The sequence below is a fragment of the Gigantopelta aegis genome, chromosome 6 (assembly GCF_016097555.1).
Source record: "Gigantopelta aegis isolate Gae_Host chromosome 6, Gae_host_genome, whole genome shotgun sequence".
NCBI classification, from domain to species: domain Eukaryota; kingdom Metazoa; phylum Mollusca; class Gastropoda; order Neomphalida; family Peltospiridae; genus Gigantopelta; species Gigantopelta aegis.
Window position 1 is genome coordinate 48,752,720 of NC_054704.1, and position 21,642 is coordinate 48,774,361.

Genomic DNA, 21,642 nt, shown 5'->3' on the forward strand with positions numbered 1-21,642 from the left:
TTGTGATCATGGGAACCCATCGAAAACTGTTTATATTATTTTTGTTGAATAGTCATACTCAAAATAATAATTATGGGAAACTAAATTTCGGTTCTATGATTTTACAAACACACTACCGGAATTGCCATGAAACCCGAAGGAAATACATGCCTTGAGACTGTACTATCATTACAATAAAAGAATTGATTTGACATTAGATTAGGACAGACTTTCCATTACCTCTTTGCCAGTGACAACAAGCTGCTTGAAAGACATGGTTCTCAGTTGGTTCTGCTGATCCTAGTAAACATGATAATGGAACATTATATTAATGACATTAATCAAAATATTTCGTTAATGAAGTAAATTAAGATAGATTCACATTATTAATAAAACATTTTTATATAATTTAAAAAACAAAACAAAAACAAAACAAGTTTAAAACTTTAAAGAATGCTGTTATTGAGAAAGGAAGGAAGGAAATGGATTATTTAATGATGCACTCAACACATTTTGTTTATGGTTATATGGCAGCAGACATATGGTTATGGACCACACAGATACTGAGGGATGAAACCCACCATCGCCACTTCATGGGCTACTTTTTTTATTAGCAGCAAGGGATCTTTTATATGCACCATCCCATAGACAGGATAGCACATATCACAGCCTCTGATGTCCCAGTTGTGGTGCACTGGCTGGAGCGAAAAAGTACTATTCCAGGACCTAAGAACATGTTCATATACAAAGGTATTTGGCACTGGTTGCCAACTTACAGACCCTTCCAGCACATTTAACTACTTACTTAAGATACAATATTGTTAACAGCACCTGTTTTCAAACAACATGAATGTTTAAGTAACGGTTCAAGACATGGTTATAAAGCTCAAATAGTGTAAGTGATTTTAGTGAAGATATTCAAAGAATACAAATATCTAGATGAATTCTAAGACTAAATGCCAGATAAATCATTTTTTAATTGCTAAACATAATAGACTAATTAATTAGAAACTTGTACATAACATACTGATAGATGTCCTTACTTTTGTGCAATTGACAAGGTATATAGAAGGAAAAGACAAGCGTAACTGTATGTACCTGCACCATTTCCTTATTGGGGGTATTAAAACATGCAACTGATGTCATTACAGGCACAATATTTCACGAGAACCGTTGTTCGGTTCACGTGTCGGTTACGCAACTTTAAAATCACGAGAACATAAAGTGAACATAAGTTTATGTTTTTAAATACATTTGAACCACCAATGTAGCACAGAAGCGTAGTTTAAGTGCTTTAGGATTAGGTAGGCCTAACTCATCAGTTACGAGAGCTATATTCACATAACCGAACAATCGGTTACCTAAGTAAAACTCACGTGAACTGATTTCCGGTTACCTAAGATTTTGAAATATTGTCCCCTGCATTATTATGTGGGAAGTTCCATTACCTCAAGGCTGAAAGGTAATATGTTTAATATTTTGTGATTCTTATGGGACATCAGTCTTGAAAACATCTTTTAAGACATGTTATTAATACAAAATGTACCTTTGGGAGAACTTCTGCTACTGCATGAAATTGGTGGTCCACTAGAACTTTCCACAAGCCAAAAATTTCTTCAATTCTATGCAGAAGGTCTTGTATGTGCTGGAGAGAGATCTTCTCAATTTTCAGAGCTTCAGCTGCAAAATAAAAACCAGTTTCTCGTTAGTATTGTGATCTAATCAATAAAAACAATTATGCAGAATGAAATGTGTCGTCTAATATAAACATATTCCGTGTCAATACAAAAAAGGTCAATCAGAATTAATAAAAAAACATTACCGTGTAGCCTCTTCTTTGTATTTTCATCCATGTGTCCCATCATTCTCGGCTGGAAATGCATCATGGACATCGTACTGTAAGAAAGACATGTTGGGTTTTTTAAACGACGCACTCAACACATTTTATTTACGGTTATATGGCATCAGACATACATGTATGGTTAAGGACCACACAGATATTGAGAGAGAAAACCTGCTGTCGCCACTTCATGGGCTACTCTTTCCAATTAGCAGCAAGGGATCTTTTATATGCATCATCCCAAACAGGGTAGTACATACCACAGCCTTTGATATACCAGTCGCGGTGCACTGGCTGGAATGAGAAATAGCCCAATGTGCCCACCGACGGGGATCAATCCCACACCGACCGCGCATCGAGCGAACGCTGTACCACTAGGCTACGTCCCACCCTCATGCTGTAAGAAACCATATCTCAAACATCACATTTCAACACATGAAAGTTAATTTTTCACTTTCACTTTATACTTTAATATTGAAATAAGTTATCATTGGTCACTATGTAATAGTGTAACATGATAAAACAGTGTAACATGATAAAACCAACAAAACATATTATTACTAACTGCATACCAATATCATTCTTAATAGATGTGTAACCCACATAATTGTACAGTAAAATGCATGCTTATGTTACTAAAAAAATGCCCTTTCTCAACTTTTCAAAGAGTTTTTTTTAAAAGTAGTTTTCTTTCCCTACAGCAGCTGAGTTAGGCAATCACTATATACAACCAAACACCACTGATAAATAGGTGAGTAAACTGAACGTAAATACAATAACATATCTCTAAAATTATCAAGATCATTTTTGTTAATTAGAATCACACCAGGTCCCCCATTCCACAAAGCGATCTTAGCCCTAAGATCACCTTAATTTAATACTACCTTATGTACCTAAGGTGAAAATTTGCATAAACCACTTATAGGTTAAACCAAACACAAGTTGACGTAAGCCTTTTCATGTTGGCATAACCCATCACAACCATGTAAATGATGTCCTAAATTTAATGTGCAAATGAAAATAGGCTTGCACGAGCAATGCACAAATGAAACTATCGTTCTGTCAATTTTCAGATGCCTGCATACCTGTCCATAGGTCCACTAGATTCAAATTTAGAGTTCAAATCCACAAAGTCGGCAAGATCACGAACAAGCTCCAAAGTCATCGTCAGTTCTTGGCCATTGAATGCACTTCCGAGCTACAATAAATCAGTTAAACATAGGACAGTCAGGTAAAGAATATACTGGAGGAAGAAGACAAGTGAATTAGTACTTGTAAAACATAACTTAACTGAAAACAGTGGTACATCCATTTGAATTAAAAAGTGTCATTTCTTAGGCTTTTTGTAACATGTCTCTTAACCTTCTGACTACTGCAGGCGAGATATCTCGCCCAACGTTACTCCAGTCGACATTCTGTACACTGTATACAGTGCATTCCCCATTTCCCACTGTTTTGCACACGACACTCACCGGAAACAGGAAGCAATTTATTTGATAGCATGCTAGCTTTTTTTGTTGTTTTTCAAATGAAAATACCTTGGAATTTTGAGTTAAAAAAGTGGTAATCGGCAAGTATTTTCACGTAACAATGGCGGCACGTCGTGGTAATTTTCAGGGATCGATAGCTGATTGTGACAGCTAGTTTAATAATAAATTTGATCATTTTACCAACAACAAAAATCACCAAATATTCTTCGTTTATATAGGTTTTTTTTTTTTTTTTTAATTCTGGTCAGAAAACCACTGTTATCGGGAATAAGACATAAAATACTGGACAGCTGGCCACAAATGCCCGTTACGTAAGTCAATGCGACTTTTCCAATTTTTTGCCTAATTTTAATCAACATTAACTGATCTAAAATATTATAAAAATTATAAAAACCTACAAAAATAATACTTACCGATTCAAATACGAACTTTATTTTATGTATTTATAAAACATTTAAGTGAATATATGTGAGTAAAAATTATAAACTTGTACCCACTCAGTGGTTTTTGTCAAAAATTAATCCAGTAGTTGAAAGGTTAAGACAGTCATCTGCAAAGTACAGGGCCCATGTTTACAAATAGTTCAGGCGTAAAGATTTTAATAAAAGTTTCCACATCTTATCATTAACTATATACTATTTTAAAGTTCTGACACCAATTTCACAAAACACCATAAGTTTACATTTAAGGTTAGCCGTTGAACACCAGGGGTATATTTATATGTTTTGGAATATTATTGTACATACAACAGGGTTCTCATTCATCCAAAAATATTGAGAGTCCATGGACTCATGACCTTATATTTTGAGAGTCCATTAGGAATGTAGGAGAGTCCACATTTGAAGATGAATTGATATATCCAATAAAATATCAAGTGAATTGTATAACTGACAACACAAAAAACATTGACATTTAAAAGGTTTTATGTCGTAATAAAAAGTACATGAACATGCATACATTTTTTTATTATTAAAATGTATGATAAAATATAAACAAATACCAGGTAATTCATATATATTCAACTAATAATGCGAAGAAAAAAAAATATTGCGAAAGAATTTTCAGTTTGGCAAAATAACTATCGCAATTTTTAGAACCAAACATTTTCAACCAGTTTTGTTCAGTTGATCCGCCTCACGGTGTGAATAAGCGCTGTTTGCATGTCCACGTGGCCAGTCTACTATTCAGTTGTGTACTGCTAGCTGCTTGTCGTAAAGCTAGAAAACGCGATTAAATAACATGAAATACTGTTTAAGACATTTTTATATTAAATGTTTGATTACTAGCGACAACAAGTTTTACTTTTTATTAGTCATGTTTTGTCGTACCGGTTAATGTTGTAAATCTGGGTCACGTGGTTGAGTTAATTTCCACGAAGTGGGTGCATTGATGAGGGTGGCTTTCTGGAGTGACCAACTGATTGTACCAATTAACACTAATTTCCAAGAATTTTTATGAATGTTGTCGATTTATTTTACAGTAAATTTAGATGTTTAAAAAAAAATCATATTGAAGTTAAATAAAAATAAAAATATACTGCGTCCGCAGGGACGCACGTGTATGCAATATGGTGCGTCCCATCCTTGATCGCTGCGTCAGGGACCCTGGACTCCAGGTCCGTGAGAACCCTGATACAAACTTATTCCATTATGTAAAACCTCTAGCTGACCAGTGAAATATGAACTATTAATGTTATTACACGGTGTGACAACACACTCACATAAGAAGCTGGACCGAGTGAAGTCTGGCAGTGGTATTCGGAACACACGTTATAGTCCCAGAAAGGTCTGAAAGAAGAAAAAACCCACAGGTAACAGTGATATCATGTAGTTCACGGTCCCAGAAAGTTTTAAAAGAACAAAAACCCACAGGTAACAGTGATCCATGTAGTTCAGTCCCAGAAAGATCTGAAAGAACAAAAACCCACATGTAACAGTGATACCGTGTAGTTCACGGTCTCAGAAAGGTCTAAAAGAGTCGGTATCTGGATTAAAAATCCCATGTCTCAACTTTGATTCAACATTTTCTTTTTTCTGGGGTTTTTTTTATTAATTTGTATTATCACTTTTATGAAACCATATATGAAATCTTGTTTCTAATTGTGTTTAAATGATAAAAAAAGTTTAGATGAAATTCTAATCCTTTATAAATGACAAAATTGGTAAATATGGTTTGATGCAGTATTATATGATTGGTTGAGTTAAATAGATTTTTCTATTTTTAATTACCTTAAAAGTCGGCTCAAATAGATACAAATTCCATTGTGTTTCCCCGAGAAGATCACTTCCTGCATGTGACCAGGAAGGGAAGCAACTCCGGTTGGATACATCGATTGTCCATACCCATGCATCATTCCGTGGGCTGGTGTCGACATGTGAGTTGGCTGCATGCCTATAAATAGAACATAAAATGCTTGTTAAATATGTTACAGAGATAAAAATGCATGTTGAATAACGTTAAGATTATATTTTTCATCTATACATTATGATCGAGTAAAAAAGCACATTAAGACAATTTTTAGAATATAAAAACAAATTATCTCTTTCAAACAAATATGAAGTGGTAGAATCTTAGACAGAAAACATTTGAAAATGGACGTCAAGAAAAACTTAGACGTTTCATAAATATCCACCAAATGGGATGAAATATTTAACCAGTATCATTGCAATACCAATTCAGATAGAAAACAGTAAAGAACAGGAAAAGCAGTAAACACTGTGTGGCCCTCTCCAAGTGATATTCTAATGCCAGACGGAAAGGTATACTCATATCTGGACTGATTCTACTCCAAAAGGCAAAAGAACGAGATGAAATACTGGGAGTGGACTATTTCAATCTAACAACCAGATGGTTGTCCCAATGAAAAGAACGAAATGGTACTGTTTATATATATATATATATATACATATATATATATAATTAAAAAAATACACAGAGTAAAGAACAATGCATATTTCACAGGAGCTGACAACTGGTCAAAAAAGTGTACTTCCAATTTTTTTTAATGCAGACAACACGGGATTGTACTATGTGTGTTACCAGATGGCATCTTCATTCAGAAAATCGATAAAGTGAGCGGCGGCAGCAAAACAGCTCTGGATCGCGTGATTGTTTTAGTGGGATGTAATATGGTGGGTACTGACAAATGAAAGCTCTTAGTAAGTGGTAAGAGTAAGCACCCACACTATTTTTAGGGTGAAAAAGGTCTGCCTGTGTCATATACCAACAGTAAAAATGCCTGATTGATGGAAAAATCTTCACAGTATGGCTCAAGGATTTCAATTGGGAATTGAAACTAAAGTGAAGAAACAGAAAAGTGATCTATTAGTCGACAAATGCACTGCCTACTCACCGACTAACAAATTAGACATTACAGGGGTCGAAATTAAGTTAAAATTCCATCTGGTCATTCGGTCCGGTAAGCTGGAAATTCTAATAGGCCGTATCAAAACCTGCATGAACAAGTATGATCATAAAGTATAAATACAAAATAATTGCTGGTCTGACGGGACGGCAGGCAAACATATCTCCAGGCCAATGATGATGATGAACGGCACTATTTCGACCCCTGCATTAAACTGATGTTCCATCAACCCAAAATACTTCTCTAATCCAACTTTGTGACTAGGGCATCAGTCACAATTGGTCATTGAAATCTTGTGGAAAAAACCAACTTTACTTGATGGTATACACATGTTGACGAAAGTATTGAGAAACATGAAACCAGTAACAATTGTTGACCGTTTCAGGAAGGGTGGATTTTCTGTAGACAATGACGACAACAAACTTGATAAAACTGACCAACCGATCACTGCTAGCACTGGTATGCCTGTCGATGATTTTGACCAATATTATGTTATTTATGACAACTGAAGACTGCTATTAAACACCAACCAATGACAAAATATGTGCACCATTCTTCATTAAAACCAACCTAATTTACAATTTATTAAATGGCAGCATCAACAAAGAAGGCGAATACATTCTACCGATAACAACAAGTGAAATATATTCAACATCTTGGATTGGAAGCATACAACAGTATTCTGAGGAAATTGTGTTGACTTTCACAACCTTTACAATTACAACTTAGATTAGTTTGAAAAGACAGCGGTCAGTAATCAACAATGCAAGGTTACAAAGTTTATCAACTGGATTCCTTAGTTTGTGCTAGCTGATAAAAACAGTTTTATGTGTGATAATATTAACCATGTTAACTGGATTATTTCCCCGTTTCTATAAATGCTTACAATCAACTGTATGTGTTGTGTTTTAAACATAAATGTAAATAGTTATTAATTTTATTTTTCGTTTTTTAAATTTAATTATTGACATTTACAGTGGCGATGATGTGACTATGGTTGATTAATTGGCTGTGCGTACATGATTCTGGAAAACTGCACTTGATTTGACCGAAACAAGTCTAGTACAGGGTCAGCTTCATTAATAGGTCAAATCTGCAGTGAAACAAATGAAGATGCTACCAGTACTCATTAACAAGTAATTTAGTAAGAACAAAATGACAACAACAATATATAGAATTTTTTTAATGATTCGCCCACTAAGAGAATTTATTCTGCTATAATGGCATACATTCTATCATGCAGGTAACATGTTCATGTTTGCTCTGTAATAGACTGGTCACTAGGCTTTTGTGTGGTTTACAGCTGACTACAAACTTGGCATTCGGCCAAAACATCAAGCAGATTGCTTACTTTGTGTCAACTGAAAGAACTTGAGTGACTGACAATATTAGTGCTAAAAATTAATGGTTTTACGCGTGATAATATTAATTAATTAATTAATTAACCATGTTACTTGGATTATTTCCCAGATTTTATCAACTGTGATGCTATGTTTTAAACATAGTGTTTTCCCTAGCTTGTTTTAGCATGGTGCAGCACCATGCCTCAATAGTCTACCCCTGCGTGTGCTGTAACCTCACCGTGGTGCAGGGGTGTAACATTCTCTTTGAGAATGGCCAATACAGCACAAATTGAAGTTTAGAGTAAAATTCGGTGTCCGTAAAATTCTGTGATATTTGTGATATTTGTATTTGTATTTTTGGCACAGTTCTTTACACTGTTTTTGTTTAAACCTTGAATTTTTATATTGATGTTGATCATCACTTTATTTATTTGCATTACCATAGTTTGACACCCAATAGCCGATGTATTTTTCGTGCTGGGGTGTCGTTAAACATTCATTCATTCATTCATTACACTGTTTTTGTTTAAACCTTGAATTTTTATATTGATGTTGATCATCACTTTATTTATTTGCATTACCATAGTTTGACACCCAATAGCCGATGTATTTTTCGTGCTGGGGTGTCGTTAAACATTCATTCAATCAATCAATCAATAGTCTAGTGCCATCTTACCTTAATCAGCACCATGCTGCCCTGAGATTAAACAAGCCTTTTTCACTAATTAATTCTAAAATTGCCTTTATAAAACACTCAAAAAGGTATTATTAATTAATAAAATTACATTAATTAATTAAAGGTATTATTAATTAATTAAATTACATTAATGTTTATTTCAATTAATTTTTGTGTATTTTTAATGAAAAACAAGTGCTCCGAAAATGGTGAAAATGCCCCAAAAGTGTTTGGTCTACCATGCCTTGCCAAATTTCTAGGGAAATCACTAAAATAGAAATATGAAATTCTTAACTGAACAGTTGTTAATTTTATTTAATTTTTCGGTTTATTTATTTACGTTTATGGTGGTGATAATGCGACTACAATTTAATGGATTATGTGTACACATTTCTGGAAAAAACTGCACTTTAAACAACTTTGACAAAAACAAGTCTAGTGCAAGGTAGTGATGTTCCAATGATCGATTATAATAAAAAATTGATAAGTTTGGCTCTATACCGATGTGATGACCCAGTATAAAAATCCATAATCGATTGGGTGAGAAAATGTTAATTGTAATTGTTCCTCTACTTTAGATGACAGAAATAATGTAAATGTGCAGGGGTTTGGGTTTGTTTTCATATGTATATAAAGAAAAAAGATATTAAAGTTATTAAAGGTAAAAGTAGTCATTTGTAAGGTATGCACAATAGAATGAATGAATGAATGAATGTTTAACGATACCCCAGCACGAAAAATACATCAGCTATTGGGCGTCAAACTATGGTAATGCAAACAAATAAAGTGATGATCAACATCAATATAAGATTTCAAGTTTTAAATAAAAACAGTGTAAAGAAATGTGCAAAAATACAAATATCACAGATTTTTACTCGAAATTTCAATTTTGTGCTGTATTGGCCATTCTCAAAGAGAATGTTACAGTCCTGCACCACGGTGAGGTTACAGCACGCGCAGGGGCGCACAATGGATGCATGGTCCTTATAATTATTATCCTTCTTATGTTTATATACTGCAAATCATAAAATATTAGCAACCTTAACTTTTAGCGGACTCCACATTAGTGACCTATTAGCAAGCATAAAACTTTAGCGAGATCGACATATCAAACCTTAAAAAATCTAGATGCACTTTTAGGTTCGGCTGATCAAAAGAACTGTTTCTATAATTTTCCAGTCAAGCAACGTGCACTATTTCCAGTTATAAATTACCTCAAACATCAAGTGAAGCTGCTTACCGTTAACTTAAATTTAGTAAAAACATTGCAGTCCTATACATGCAAACTATTTATTGTTGTTTACTATCCTTATTGTTTAATCAATAGCATGTTGTGTGCTCAGTTAATCTCCGACAAAACAATTGTGCAAAATCTCCTACTGAGGATTTTTTTTAGAGCAGTCTATTTTGTGTACAGGGGTCGGAAACGGGTTTTCACTGAGATGCTATTAACGCTCTGCTATTGTTTGGATATTGTTTTAAAGCAAACAAAGAGACTTACAGCTTTAGTGTTACTGGCCGTTATACCATTCTGAATTTTTACTGCTGAACAAAATGTCGACACGATGTAAAACAAGTTCAAATGTGCCAACCCATCGATAAAATGTCCTGAATCGGGCCCAGGGCTCCCTAGTCCCAATGTCTGTTCATCTCAAGATGAGGCTAGAGAATGCGCTACTGTCAATGTTGAAATAGAAAAAGTTCTACAACCATTGAATAAAAAAAAGAAAGAAAGGTTTTATTTAACGACGCACTCAACATATTTTATTTACGGTTATATGGCGTCAGACATATGGTTAAGGACCACACAGATTTTGAGAGGAAACCCGCTGTCGCCACTACATGGGCTACTCTTTCCGATTAGCAGCAAGGGATCTTTTATTTGCGCTTCCCACAGGCAGGATAGCACAAACCATGGCCTTTGTTGAACCAGTTATGGATCACTGGTCGGTGCAAGTGGTTTACACCTACCCATTGAGCCTTGCGGAGCACTCACTCAGGGTTGGGAGTCGGTATCTGGATTAAAAATCCCATGCCTCGACTGGGATCCGAACCCATTACCTACCAGCCTGTAGACCGATGGCCTAACCACGACGCCACCGAGGCCGGTCAACCATTGAATAGTGCTATGGGTAGAAAGCGTAAGAGGCAAATGTATGAAAACCATGATGATGAACAGAGCAAAAATTGCTCAATATGCAATTAAAAATGGAAACACCAAAGCAGCCAATTTTTTTTTTTTAGTATTTTGAATAAGAAGATTTCAGAAAGTTACATATAAAACATGAAATGTGAAAAAAGCTAACCCAGAAAAAGAAATCGTAGCATTACCAAAAGCTAAATTTGGTCGCCCGTTAATTCTACAATTTTCTAACAAATGACAGGATCAGGGCTGTGCAATTGGTAGGTGGAATTGTCAATCAGCAAATTTTAATGGTGATAGCGAAAGGAGTGATTTCGCAATGAAACAGAGGACTTCTCAAAGAGTATAGTACAACAACAGAAGTGACATGGGGATGGCCCAATTCAATTTTGGCACGTTTGGGACCAGTAAAATGAAAAGGAACGAAGTCAGCCCAAAAAGTTCCAATTGATTTGGAAGAAATTAAAACAACATTTCTTGATCGCATTGTTAAAGTCACAACAGACAAACAGATTCCCCCAAGAGTTGATCATGAATTTCGATCAAACAGGTGTCATCATTGTTCCCGTATCGATCTGGACTTCAGCACAGGAAGGGTCGAAACAAGTGGAAATTGTTGGACTTCAGGACAAACGTCAAATCAGAGTTGTCATGGGATGTGCTAATGATGGTTCACATGTTTCCCTTCAGCTGCTGTACCAGGGAGACAACAGATGTCATCCAAATGTTAATTTTCCTGATGATTGGGACATCTTCCATACTGCCAATCACTGATACAATATTTAGACTGCGTGATTGACCCCTACTTAAGAAAAACATGTGAACACCTTGGATTGCCGGGCCTATTACCCTGCATTGTTGAATTTTGATGTGTTGTAATTCTAAGTCCACTGGCTAAACCGTTTAATAGCATATATTTTTCATGGACCGCAATGAGCGGATTCCATGGTATATGTATTTATGCTTACCTGGCATCGGGGAAGCAACAGGACCAAAGCTCGAACCAGCGTGAATATTCGGACTGAACACCACAGTACTGCTGAGAGAACCGGGAGTGTGCATGCCCATTCCACCTGAAGACAATATATTGTTAAGATGATTCATTCATTCCTACTTATTTAAGGTTCAAGCATGCCGTCCTAAGCATACTCCTCTGCTATCTGGGCCATCCGTCTAGGACAGCAAGTTAGTTACTAGTTGTTAGTGAAAGAGATGTCGGTACAGTGGCCTTACCCGGTTGGACTGGTAGGGGATGAATAATAAAACAACTAAAAGACAAGAATACATGGGGTGCCTTACTAAAAGACTAGGTTGTGTTACATGTAATGTTATTCTTCAGCTCTTTTTTAACTGTGTTGTAAGTTACATGGCTAAATTCGAGTAAGTTAAAACATTTATACATAAAAACTATTTGCAGATGGAGTGAACGCAGAATTGATTTTCACACTTAAAAATATTTAGCACAAGTTTTACTTTCAAAATGTTCATGTGTTGTCAGGGGGCGGATATGTGAGTTTGCCAAAATTTGTTGCGTATAAATACGCCTAACGTCAGATAGACGTGTGACGTCGCTAGTTGATGGTAAGGATGGTTAGTATAATCATAAATGACAGTGAAACATGAACAGATATTAATTTTATTGTGGTATATTATTATCAGTTTGGTGACATTTACCTTTTAACAATTAAGTTATGCTAATTTCTGAGGAGAGCAATGACTTGCAAAAACAATTCAGGGGACCTTTTTTCAAGCCCTGAACATTTTACAAAGGTCAGTCACTTTATTTTCCATTTAAAACTTATAAATAACATAACTAGAGGGAATATAAAATTTGAAAACTGAAAATTCATTTAGTAAGAGCCAATATGGAATCTACCAGTTTATTTTTCAATTGAAATTTATCATATAAAACAATATATAGTGTAAATATGCAATATGACCAAGTATCATTCAGTTCAGAAAATTACTATACAACACTAAAACTTTCAGCGAGTCAAATTTCATATGGAATTTACCTGCTACTGAAATGGAATTTGATTCATGACAGACGAAATCTCAACTTACCTGATGCATACGAGGCCGGCCCAATGTTGGCTGGCATGTGGCCTGCACCGGCCCGATGTTGGCTGGCATGTGGCCTGCACCAGGACAAGCCACCCGAGTTGTCAGATTGTACTGTGCCGGGAACACCCACCAAGCAGGTGGAAGAAAGTCAGACTGAACCCAGTCACCGATCTGAGTGTCGGGAGGCCCCATCCCTAACCATGCCAGAACCAAGCAGGTGACGCAGCCCATGCAGCATGCTCAGACTGAAAACAAAACAAGAAGGAGAATGGAAAAGTTTTAGAGATATATAGAACCTTCAATATAGAAATTTAATTCCCATCCCTAGCCATGCATGAAACAGAGCGGCCAATTCCATGACGTTCAGCCCATGCAGAATAAATCAGTGTGGGTAAAATGTGATGTCATATCAATGCCAGTTGAGTAGTTTTAGACCAATATTTTGTTTATAAAACCTTCATTATAAAAGCTATCTTGTTAATTTGTAGTGTTAAATTATATTTAACACATGAAACAGATGCGGCAAATATGATAGTGTAGTTTATTTATGATAAAACAGTCAAACGGCATTGGTAATATGTGATGTGATATCAATGCCAGTTGGGTAGTTTTAGATCAATATTTTGTTATTAAAAGCTTCATTATAAAAGCTATCTTGTTAATTTGTAGTGGTAAATTATATTTAACACATGAAACAGATGCGGTAAATATGATAGCAGTGTTAGAGATTAAAATTTGGCCAGTATCCCAGTTGGATACTAACATTTCAAAATCTGGTATCCCACCTGAGAATTTAGTATTATATGGTATCCCGGTGGGATACTGGGTTCTTTAAGTCTGGTATCCAAAATTAAATTCTGGTATCCCCGGGATATCGGGATACCGTTAATCTCGAACACTGGATAGTGTACCGTAGTTTATTTATGATAAAAGGGTCAAATAAAGAAGTTATTTTTTCAGCCATCTTTGTTTGTTTGTGTAAAATAATGGTTTATTTATGGATAGGAGGAAACAGACTCTATCATATGCGGTCATGTAGGCTAGAAAAAGTACACCCTTGGTGGTGGAAATTTCAACCCTGGGACTAGGCAAGCCTCGTGCCAGGTCGAAATGTTCACCACCTCGGGTGTACTTTTTCTATCCCACATGACAACATATGATGGAGTCTATTAGTATTCCACACATAAAAAGGAAAAGATGTCTGAACCAAAACAGCAAAGGAAAAAGAAGCAAGTTACAGTCACGTGACCAGAACAAGAGGGAGCATACAGTAGAAGAATTTTAAGCCAATCCATTGGCCGTTGAGATATTCAGACCAGACTACTAGCCGTAGGGGAATATGCACTTGTTTGAGGACAGGTGATGTTGAAAAGAAATAATATACCTTACTTCCTTAGCTTAATTTTTTTTTTTTTTTTTAATCCATATGGTTACTAAGTTTATTCTAATTCTTTTCTTAAACTTATAAATAAACAATATACGTTAAATATTAAAAATCTAACAACTATGAGAGAAAGAAATGTGGGCTTTGGTTGCAGTCATTCTTTCCTTCGAGTGTTGGGGGTCATCCTCCCTAATTTCTTTTCATCAGTATGTATCTAATATTCATTGTTTATCCTACCACTCTAGAATGTATGTTATGTTTCCAAATGTATTTATCATTTATTATATCAAACTCATGACCAATGACATATTGTGTACTTTTCGAGTATCGCGAATTCCATTAACTGACATCTAACAGAAAACTTGGGTTTGAGCTAAGTGATGAATTTGACTACTGGTTTTTAGATGAAGACTTTACCGAAGAAAAAAAGGGAAGAATTTAATGATATACTCAAAACGTTTTTGTTTATGGTTATATGGCATTGGACGTAGAGGATGAGAAAGTAAACCAGGCTGCCAGAACTCCAAGGGCCACTCTTCAGTCAGAAGCAAGGGATTTTTATATGCACCATCCCACTGACAGCACAGTAGAAAATATAGTCTTTGTTACATCAAATGTGGAGAACTGTTGAAGTGAGAAATAGCTCAAGGATCCCCCGAAAAGGCATTGATTACACCCAGGCTACATCACACCCATTAAAATTTGTTTGTTTTGTTTAATGACACCACTATAGCACACTGATTTATTAATCATCAGATATTGGATGTCAAACATTTGGTCACTTGGAAAGAAAGAAAGAAATGTTTTATTTAACGACACACTCAACTCATTTTATTTACAAGTTATATGGTGTCAAACATATGGTTAAGGACCACACAGATTTTGAGAGGAAACCCACTGTCACAACTACTTGGGCCACTCTTTCCGATTAGCAGCAAGGGATCTTTTATTTGCACTTCCCAAAGGCAGGATAGCACAAACCATGGCCTTTGTTGAACCAGTTATGGATCACTGGTCGGTGCAAGTGGTTTACACCTACCCATTGAGCCTTGTGGAGTACTCACTCGGGGTTTGGAGTCGGTATCTGGATTAAAAATCTCATGCCTCGACTGGGATCCGAACCCAGTACCTACCAGTCTGTAGACTGATGGCCTGCCATGACGCCACCGAGGACGGTTTGGTCACTTGGATGCAGTCTTAAGAGAGGAGACCCGCTACATTTTCCATTAGTGAGTGGGGGGTGGGGGGTGGGGGTCTTTTATATGCACCACCCCATAGACAGGATATCATATACCATGGCCTTTGATATATCAATTGTGGTGCACTGGTTGAAATAGCTCAATGGATCCACTGATGGGGCTCGATCCCAGACCGACCGTGCATCAGGTGAGCAGCCCCTCACACCCATTAAGACTACATTGAAAGATCAAACATAAATAGAGATGAAGGAAGAAAATGTTTTAATTAACAACACACTTAACACATTTTATTTTACGGTTATACGGTGTCAGATATATGGTTATGAAACACACATATTATATTGAGACAGGAAACCCACTGTCGCCACTTCCTGGGCTACTCTTTTCGATTAGCAGCAAGGGATCTTTTATATGCACCATCCCACAGACAGGATAGCACATACCACGGCCTTTGATGTACCAGTCATGGTGCACTGGATGGATTGAAAAATAGCCCAATGGGCCCAATGACAGGGATCGATCCCAAACCGACCACGCATCAAGCGAGCGCTTTACCACTGGGCTACGTTCCGCCCTATACAGAGATGAAGATATAGAACTCCTTAATACCTTGTGTAGTCGGAAGAAAGCTTTCACTTCCTCAGCCTCAGGTCCCTGGCAGTCAATGAGTAGTTGATGCAGTTGTTCCACTGGACGTAGCTTTGTCAAAATGTTACAGCCCTGAAAATTCAAACAATATTCCTTTAATAACTAATCTGTTAGGAGGATCAAAATATATACTCACTAAATCATTCCAGGGCTCAAACTTAAGAATTTGTCTCCTACGGCAATTTTGTAAAGAATTGCCATGGGTGAAACGGTGTACAGACGGCAATTTTGAGCCTCCCATTTGCAATTAAAAAATAAGGTGACATTTGCAGAAAATAAACATGACTGAAAGGTTATTTAGCTGTATGTAGACATATTTCAAATGTGCAAATGTTAGATACTGGCAGATAATGTACACTAGGTGTATTTGGTGTCATTGTTCAGGAGCTTTACCAATGGCACTTTTATGCCATCGGTGATGATTTCTACCTACGGCAATTTATATCTCAACGACGGCAATTGCTGTCAGTGCTGTCGTTAAGTTTGCGCCCTGCATTCCCAATATTAATATTGTAGCCAATGCCATGACCTGTAAAATATATTTCTCCAACTATGACTCTTGTCCACAAAACGTGACAGCTATGTTGTTCCGTCTTGCAGCGTAACGAACCTGTGAGGTGAGAACAATGAACTTGCGAGGCGGGTCCACGTGTTGAGTGACAACAGCAGGTGGGTCGGGGCGGGGAACAATCAGCTGGCGTTTCTCCGTCAGCACGGTCGTCTGACCGGCCACTTCAAATATAGCCTTGGTTTTCCCATCCACTGGCAATACAGACTGGAAAAATAGATAGAACAATGTATTAGTCAGTAGTCGGAACACATGGGTTGGCAGTAAACAGATCTCAACCAGCTATATATAGTAACATTTATACCAGTGATTCTTAAAGGTAATTTAATTATGGAGACAAATGTATATAAAGACTACCTGTTCAAACCAAAGGCACATTACGTGGGTTGTTTAGCAAATGTTAAACTGTTTTGAATTACGTGTAAATACTTACAATACAGGGTAAACCCTCAAAAGTAGACCCTCTATGAACCAGAATTCCTTTAAAACAGGATGTTTTTCAGAGTCTCATTTTAAAGAAAAAAAGAAAGAAAGAAATGTTTTATTTAACAACGCACTCAACACATTTTATTTACGGTTATATGGCATCAGACATATGGTTAAGGACCATACAGATTTTGAGAGGAAACCCGCTGTCGCCACTACATGGGCTACTCTTCCAATTAGCAGCAAGGGATCTTTTATTTGCGCTTCCCACAGGCAGGATAGCACAAACCATGGCCTTTGTTGAACCAGTTATGGATCACTGGTCGGTGCAAGTGGTTTACACCTACCCATTGAGCCTTGCGAAGCACTCACTCACGGTTTGGAGTCGGTATCTGGATTAAAAATCCCATGCCTCGACTGGGATCCGAACCCAGTACCTACCAGCCTGTAGACCGATGGCCTACCACGACACCACCGAGGCCGGTCAGTCTCATTTTAAATACATACACGTATCAGTAGAGAATATAACCTCTCTAAACCTAATACCTCTAGAAACCAGACTTCTTACTTGGTCTTATGAGTGTCCGGTTTAGAGGGATTTAACTATACTGATCTCAAATCGGCTGTTTAAAATGAACTAACCTTGTTTTCACAGACATGAAAACAATAATAAGACACTTTGTAAGAACGTATACCTGTGTTTCCATCAGCTGTTTCTGGAATGGGAAAGAATCACTGCTCACACCCCACAGCAGATCATTTTCTTCACCCTGGGAGGCCACCAACAGAAGTGATCCTAAAATAAATTGATTCAAATAAATTTATAAATTGTAAGTGTCAATGAGACAAATGTATGAAAGGTACTATCATACAGTCACGTGTAACTTCTTTAAGTAGTCAATATGAACACTTTTTGTGAATTTGTTACTATGTTTTGAGGGTTGTTATTTGATAAATAACAATTTGAAAAATAGTATTTAAAAATATTAAAGTAGCATACGAATGTTCAAATATATACCTTTCTTTATCCCATGACTATTCCTATATAATGATATTAAGTATGATAACTAAACTAATAACACAGTCAAATTAGCATTTAAAAAGAAATCTTAACACAGCAGTCTTAAATGAAAACAAGCTAAAAAAAATATGAATAATATTTAAAAGCTTCTAGGGCATAGGTTTTCCCCCTTCCTCCACTGTTTTACTATGGCACAGGGTCCCCCTTCCTCCACTGTTTTACTAGGGCATAGGTTTCCCCCCTTCCTCCACTGTTTTACTAGATCTCCCCCACTGTGTTAATAGATTGGAAAGACACCTTTGCAACTTAAAGCACCTATCATACTTTCTTTTTATGAATTCGGATACGGAGACATCTAGTCAATCTGTATATATATATATATATATATAGGGAAAGTGAAACCTTTCTTGTAGTAAGCCATGTGCACATTGTGTGTCAGTCTGGTGGTGACAGAGGAGGCAGAAAACCCGGGTGGAAGACGAATGTGAACCAGATTCAACATACAGGGACGTCGGGCTGGAGATCCAAACGGAGTGGTTGTGAAGTACAACCGTACACCTGTAAAATAATACATATAATTAAAGGAGACATTGTGATATGCAGTACACAAAATCTTAACTATCAAGCAATAACTAAAGTCTCCTGTATACACACACACTGAAAAAACTTCTTTATTTTTTGGTACAATTTACAATGTTTACTATTTTACATATTTTGAAAGGATAGGAATAAATAAAAATGTAATTTTGTGCTACGTTAATACAGTGAAACCTCTCAAGATCGGAACCTCTGTAAACCAGAATTCCCTCAAAGCCGGACATTTTACAGTCCCTTTTTAAAAACACAAGACAGAACTGAACTCTCTAAACCGGATCCCTCTTAAAAGCAGACATTTATCTTGGTCCCAAGAGTGTCCGGTTTAAAGGGGATTCACTGTATATTAAAGTTTAGATCTAAGAACCACCTGAAATAAATTCATACACACAATTTGGAAGTAATATGTTTCAACTAAATTTTAAGTTACAAATTCAATGGTTGGCTCATTTTTACCTGGTATCCGTGTCTAAGAATTAACAATACCACATAAAAATACAACGAAATTCCAGAGAAATGATGTAAGATTCCTGACTCAGTCTAAAAGTTTTTCCGTACCTGATTTTGTAATGGCTACAAGGTGAATGTTTACCGAGTCGGATTTTGTGAGAGCCGATATGTGTACCACAGACTCGAAATGAGATCTTTCTATTGTCCTGGAAGTACAAAATACATGGAAGAAAATTGAACTAACATCTGGCTTAACAACTAACATTTTATGTACACATTAACAGGATGTATACTGAGTAATATTCATTAATAACATTTTCCTAACATAACCATGTTGAAAAAAGAACCATTATTAGAACCATAAGTGTTTATCTTAATTGTTTTTAGTTTCTGAGTTTGGTAAATAAATGTAGCACCTTCCGACTACAATAAGATAGTTTGTTCATTAATAAGTACAAACTATTCACAAGTAAAATTAGATAACATATTATAAAATCAAATAGCCAACAGTCATATGGAAATAATGGAAAGCTACAACGATCTTCTACTTCTTTTCTGACTTTTTTTTTTTTTTTTTTTTTTTTTTTTACATCTATGGCATTTAACAAAGGTAAAACCTTTAATATACAGAAACAAAAAAACATTATGAGAAGAAAATAAAAGCAATTTCTAATCATTCCAGATCAGCTGCAATCAGCTTTGTGAAATATTTTATGCCGAAACAAAATCTGTTCTCGAATTATTTAATTATCATACCTAGCTATTGTGGATGCTGTTTGAAGGATGGAACTGGAGGATAAAGCTGTAACCTTTGTCATGTCCTTTCCTTCTGTTCCAAGATCATACACCTGAAATAGGAACAAAACAAAGACATAGTTTTAAAAAACATCCAATAAAAGCCATTGTCAGGCTTTCTGCTAGAGGGTAAAACGGGTATGGCGCCATACCCAAATGTTTATCTTTTTAAGTTAAAGCCGCACACCCTAGTTCCATCTAGCGAAAATAAATTATACTACTCAAAAGAATTTAAGGGTCAAAAATTTATAACCAAATAAGTTTCAGAGTGTATTAGATTGATGATGTAAACTACACCAAAATTTTTATTTATTGTTCCATATTTACAAAAAAACACAAATAAACGTCACTGTATACAAGAAAGTCACATGACATGCTGTCAAAGTTGAAGGTTGTCAAACATGGATTTTACACATTAGAACATTCGTTTAATAGTGTGTGAATCCACCCCTGGCGCGAATACACTCGACACATCGTTGCCTCATGCTGTTGATCAGATGTCTGAAGAACTCTTGGGGAATGGCCTGCCACTCTGCCATAAGAAGTTGACCCAGATCATGAAGGTTGGCCGGAGGGGCATGGTTATCCCGAACTCTCCTGCCTAATTCGTCCCAGGCGTTCTCTATTGGGGCCAAGTCAGGCGAATATGCTGGCCAATCCATCCTGGCGATACCCTGTTGTCTGAGAAAGTCCGTTACCACCCTGGCGCGGTGGGGGTCTGGCATTGTCATCCTGCAGAACTGCCCCGCCGCCAATCTGCTGAAGGCCTGGGAGAACCAACGGCCGGATAATCTCATTCAGATAGCAGATTCCATTCAGATTGCCATCCACCACATAGAGGGGGGTCCTGTGGTGGATAGAGATGCCGCCCCACACCATGACGCTGCCACCACTGAACCGGTGACGTTGTCTAACGTTAACGTCAGCGAAGCGCTCCCCAGGACGTCTGTAGACACGAACCCGACTGTCGTTGAACTGGAGACTAAACCTGGCCTCATCAGTGAACATCACTCGACCCCACTGAACACGTTGCCACCTCAGATGAAGCGTGCACCAGTGACGTCTGGCCATTCTGTGACGTGTTAGGAGTGGTGGTCAAACAGCCTGGCGACGGCAGCGTAGATTATTGGCTCTCAGACGATTGCATATGGTTTGATCAGACACTCGAGTTCCAGTCGCAGTCCGCAGATTGTCATGTAATCGGCGTGCAGTGGTTGTGCGTTGACGTAGAGCCATATTGGTGATGTAGCGGTCCTCTCTATCTGTAGTGCTTCGGGGTCTTCCCGAACGTTGACGATTTCGAACAGAATTCGTTGCTTGGTACCGTTGCCACAGTCGGCCAACGACACTCTGACTGACACCAAGTCTCAGAGCAACATTTCTTTGCGTATTGCCACCCTGAAGCCAAGCAATAGCCCTTCCTCGATCTTCGATAGTCAGTTGAAGTCGTATCATTGTCGAATTTGGAGTGTTTACCGTACACGAACGCAAGCTCCAATTATACGGAAATTCAGCATTGGGAACATGGAATACACGTGCAAAGCGTGCAAATGAAGCGCTTTGTGAAAAAGCAAGTTATGGGCACTTAGCAGACCTTTCGCTTTCGCCCTAATTTACGTGCAAATGTAAGCATGTTTTCGCCATTAGAACTAGTCGAC

At 37.0% G+C, this 21,642-nt stretch overlaps 1 protein-coding gene across 1 annotated transcript in view; it reads right to left on the bottom strand.

Annotated features, from left to right (window-relative positions):
* Positions 1–21,642, bottom strand: part of LOC121374589 (nuclear pore complex protein Nup155-like) — a 51,483-nt gene that overhangs the window by 17,655 nt on the left and 12,186 nt on the right. Inside the window, exons 10-24 of the mRNA XM_041501693.1 lie at positions 19,946–20,037; positions 19,298–19,395; positions 18,548–18,703; positions 17,820–17,920; positions 16,741–16,905; positions 16,092–16,202; positions 13,099–13,144; positions 12,900–13,010; positions 11,804–11,908; positions 5,538–5,700; positions 5,030–5,096; positions 2,905–3,017; positions 1,802–1,875; positions 1,526–1,659; positions 220–279 (exon numbers count right to left, since the gene is read on the bottom strand). Coding sequence (XP_041357627.1) covers positions 220–279; positions 1,526–1,659; positions 1,802–1,875; positions 2,905–3,017; positions 5,030–5,096; positions 5,538–5,700; positions 11,804–11,908; positions 12,900–13,010; positions 13,099–13,144; positions 16,092–16,202; positions 16,741–16,905; positions 17,820–17,920; positions 18,548–18,703; positions 19,298–19,395; positions 19,946–20,037 — 1,596 coding nt within the window. The remainder of the gene's footprint in view (positions 1–219; positions 280–1,525; positions 1,660–1,801; positions 1,876–2,904; positions 3,018–5,029; positions 5,097–5,537; positions 5,701–11,803; positions 11,909–12,899; positions 13,011–13,098; positions 13,145–16,091; positions 16,203–16,740; positions 16,906–17,819; positions 17,921–18,547; positions 18,704–19,297; positions 19,396–19,945; positions 20,038–21,642) is intronic.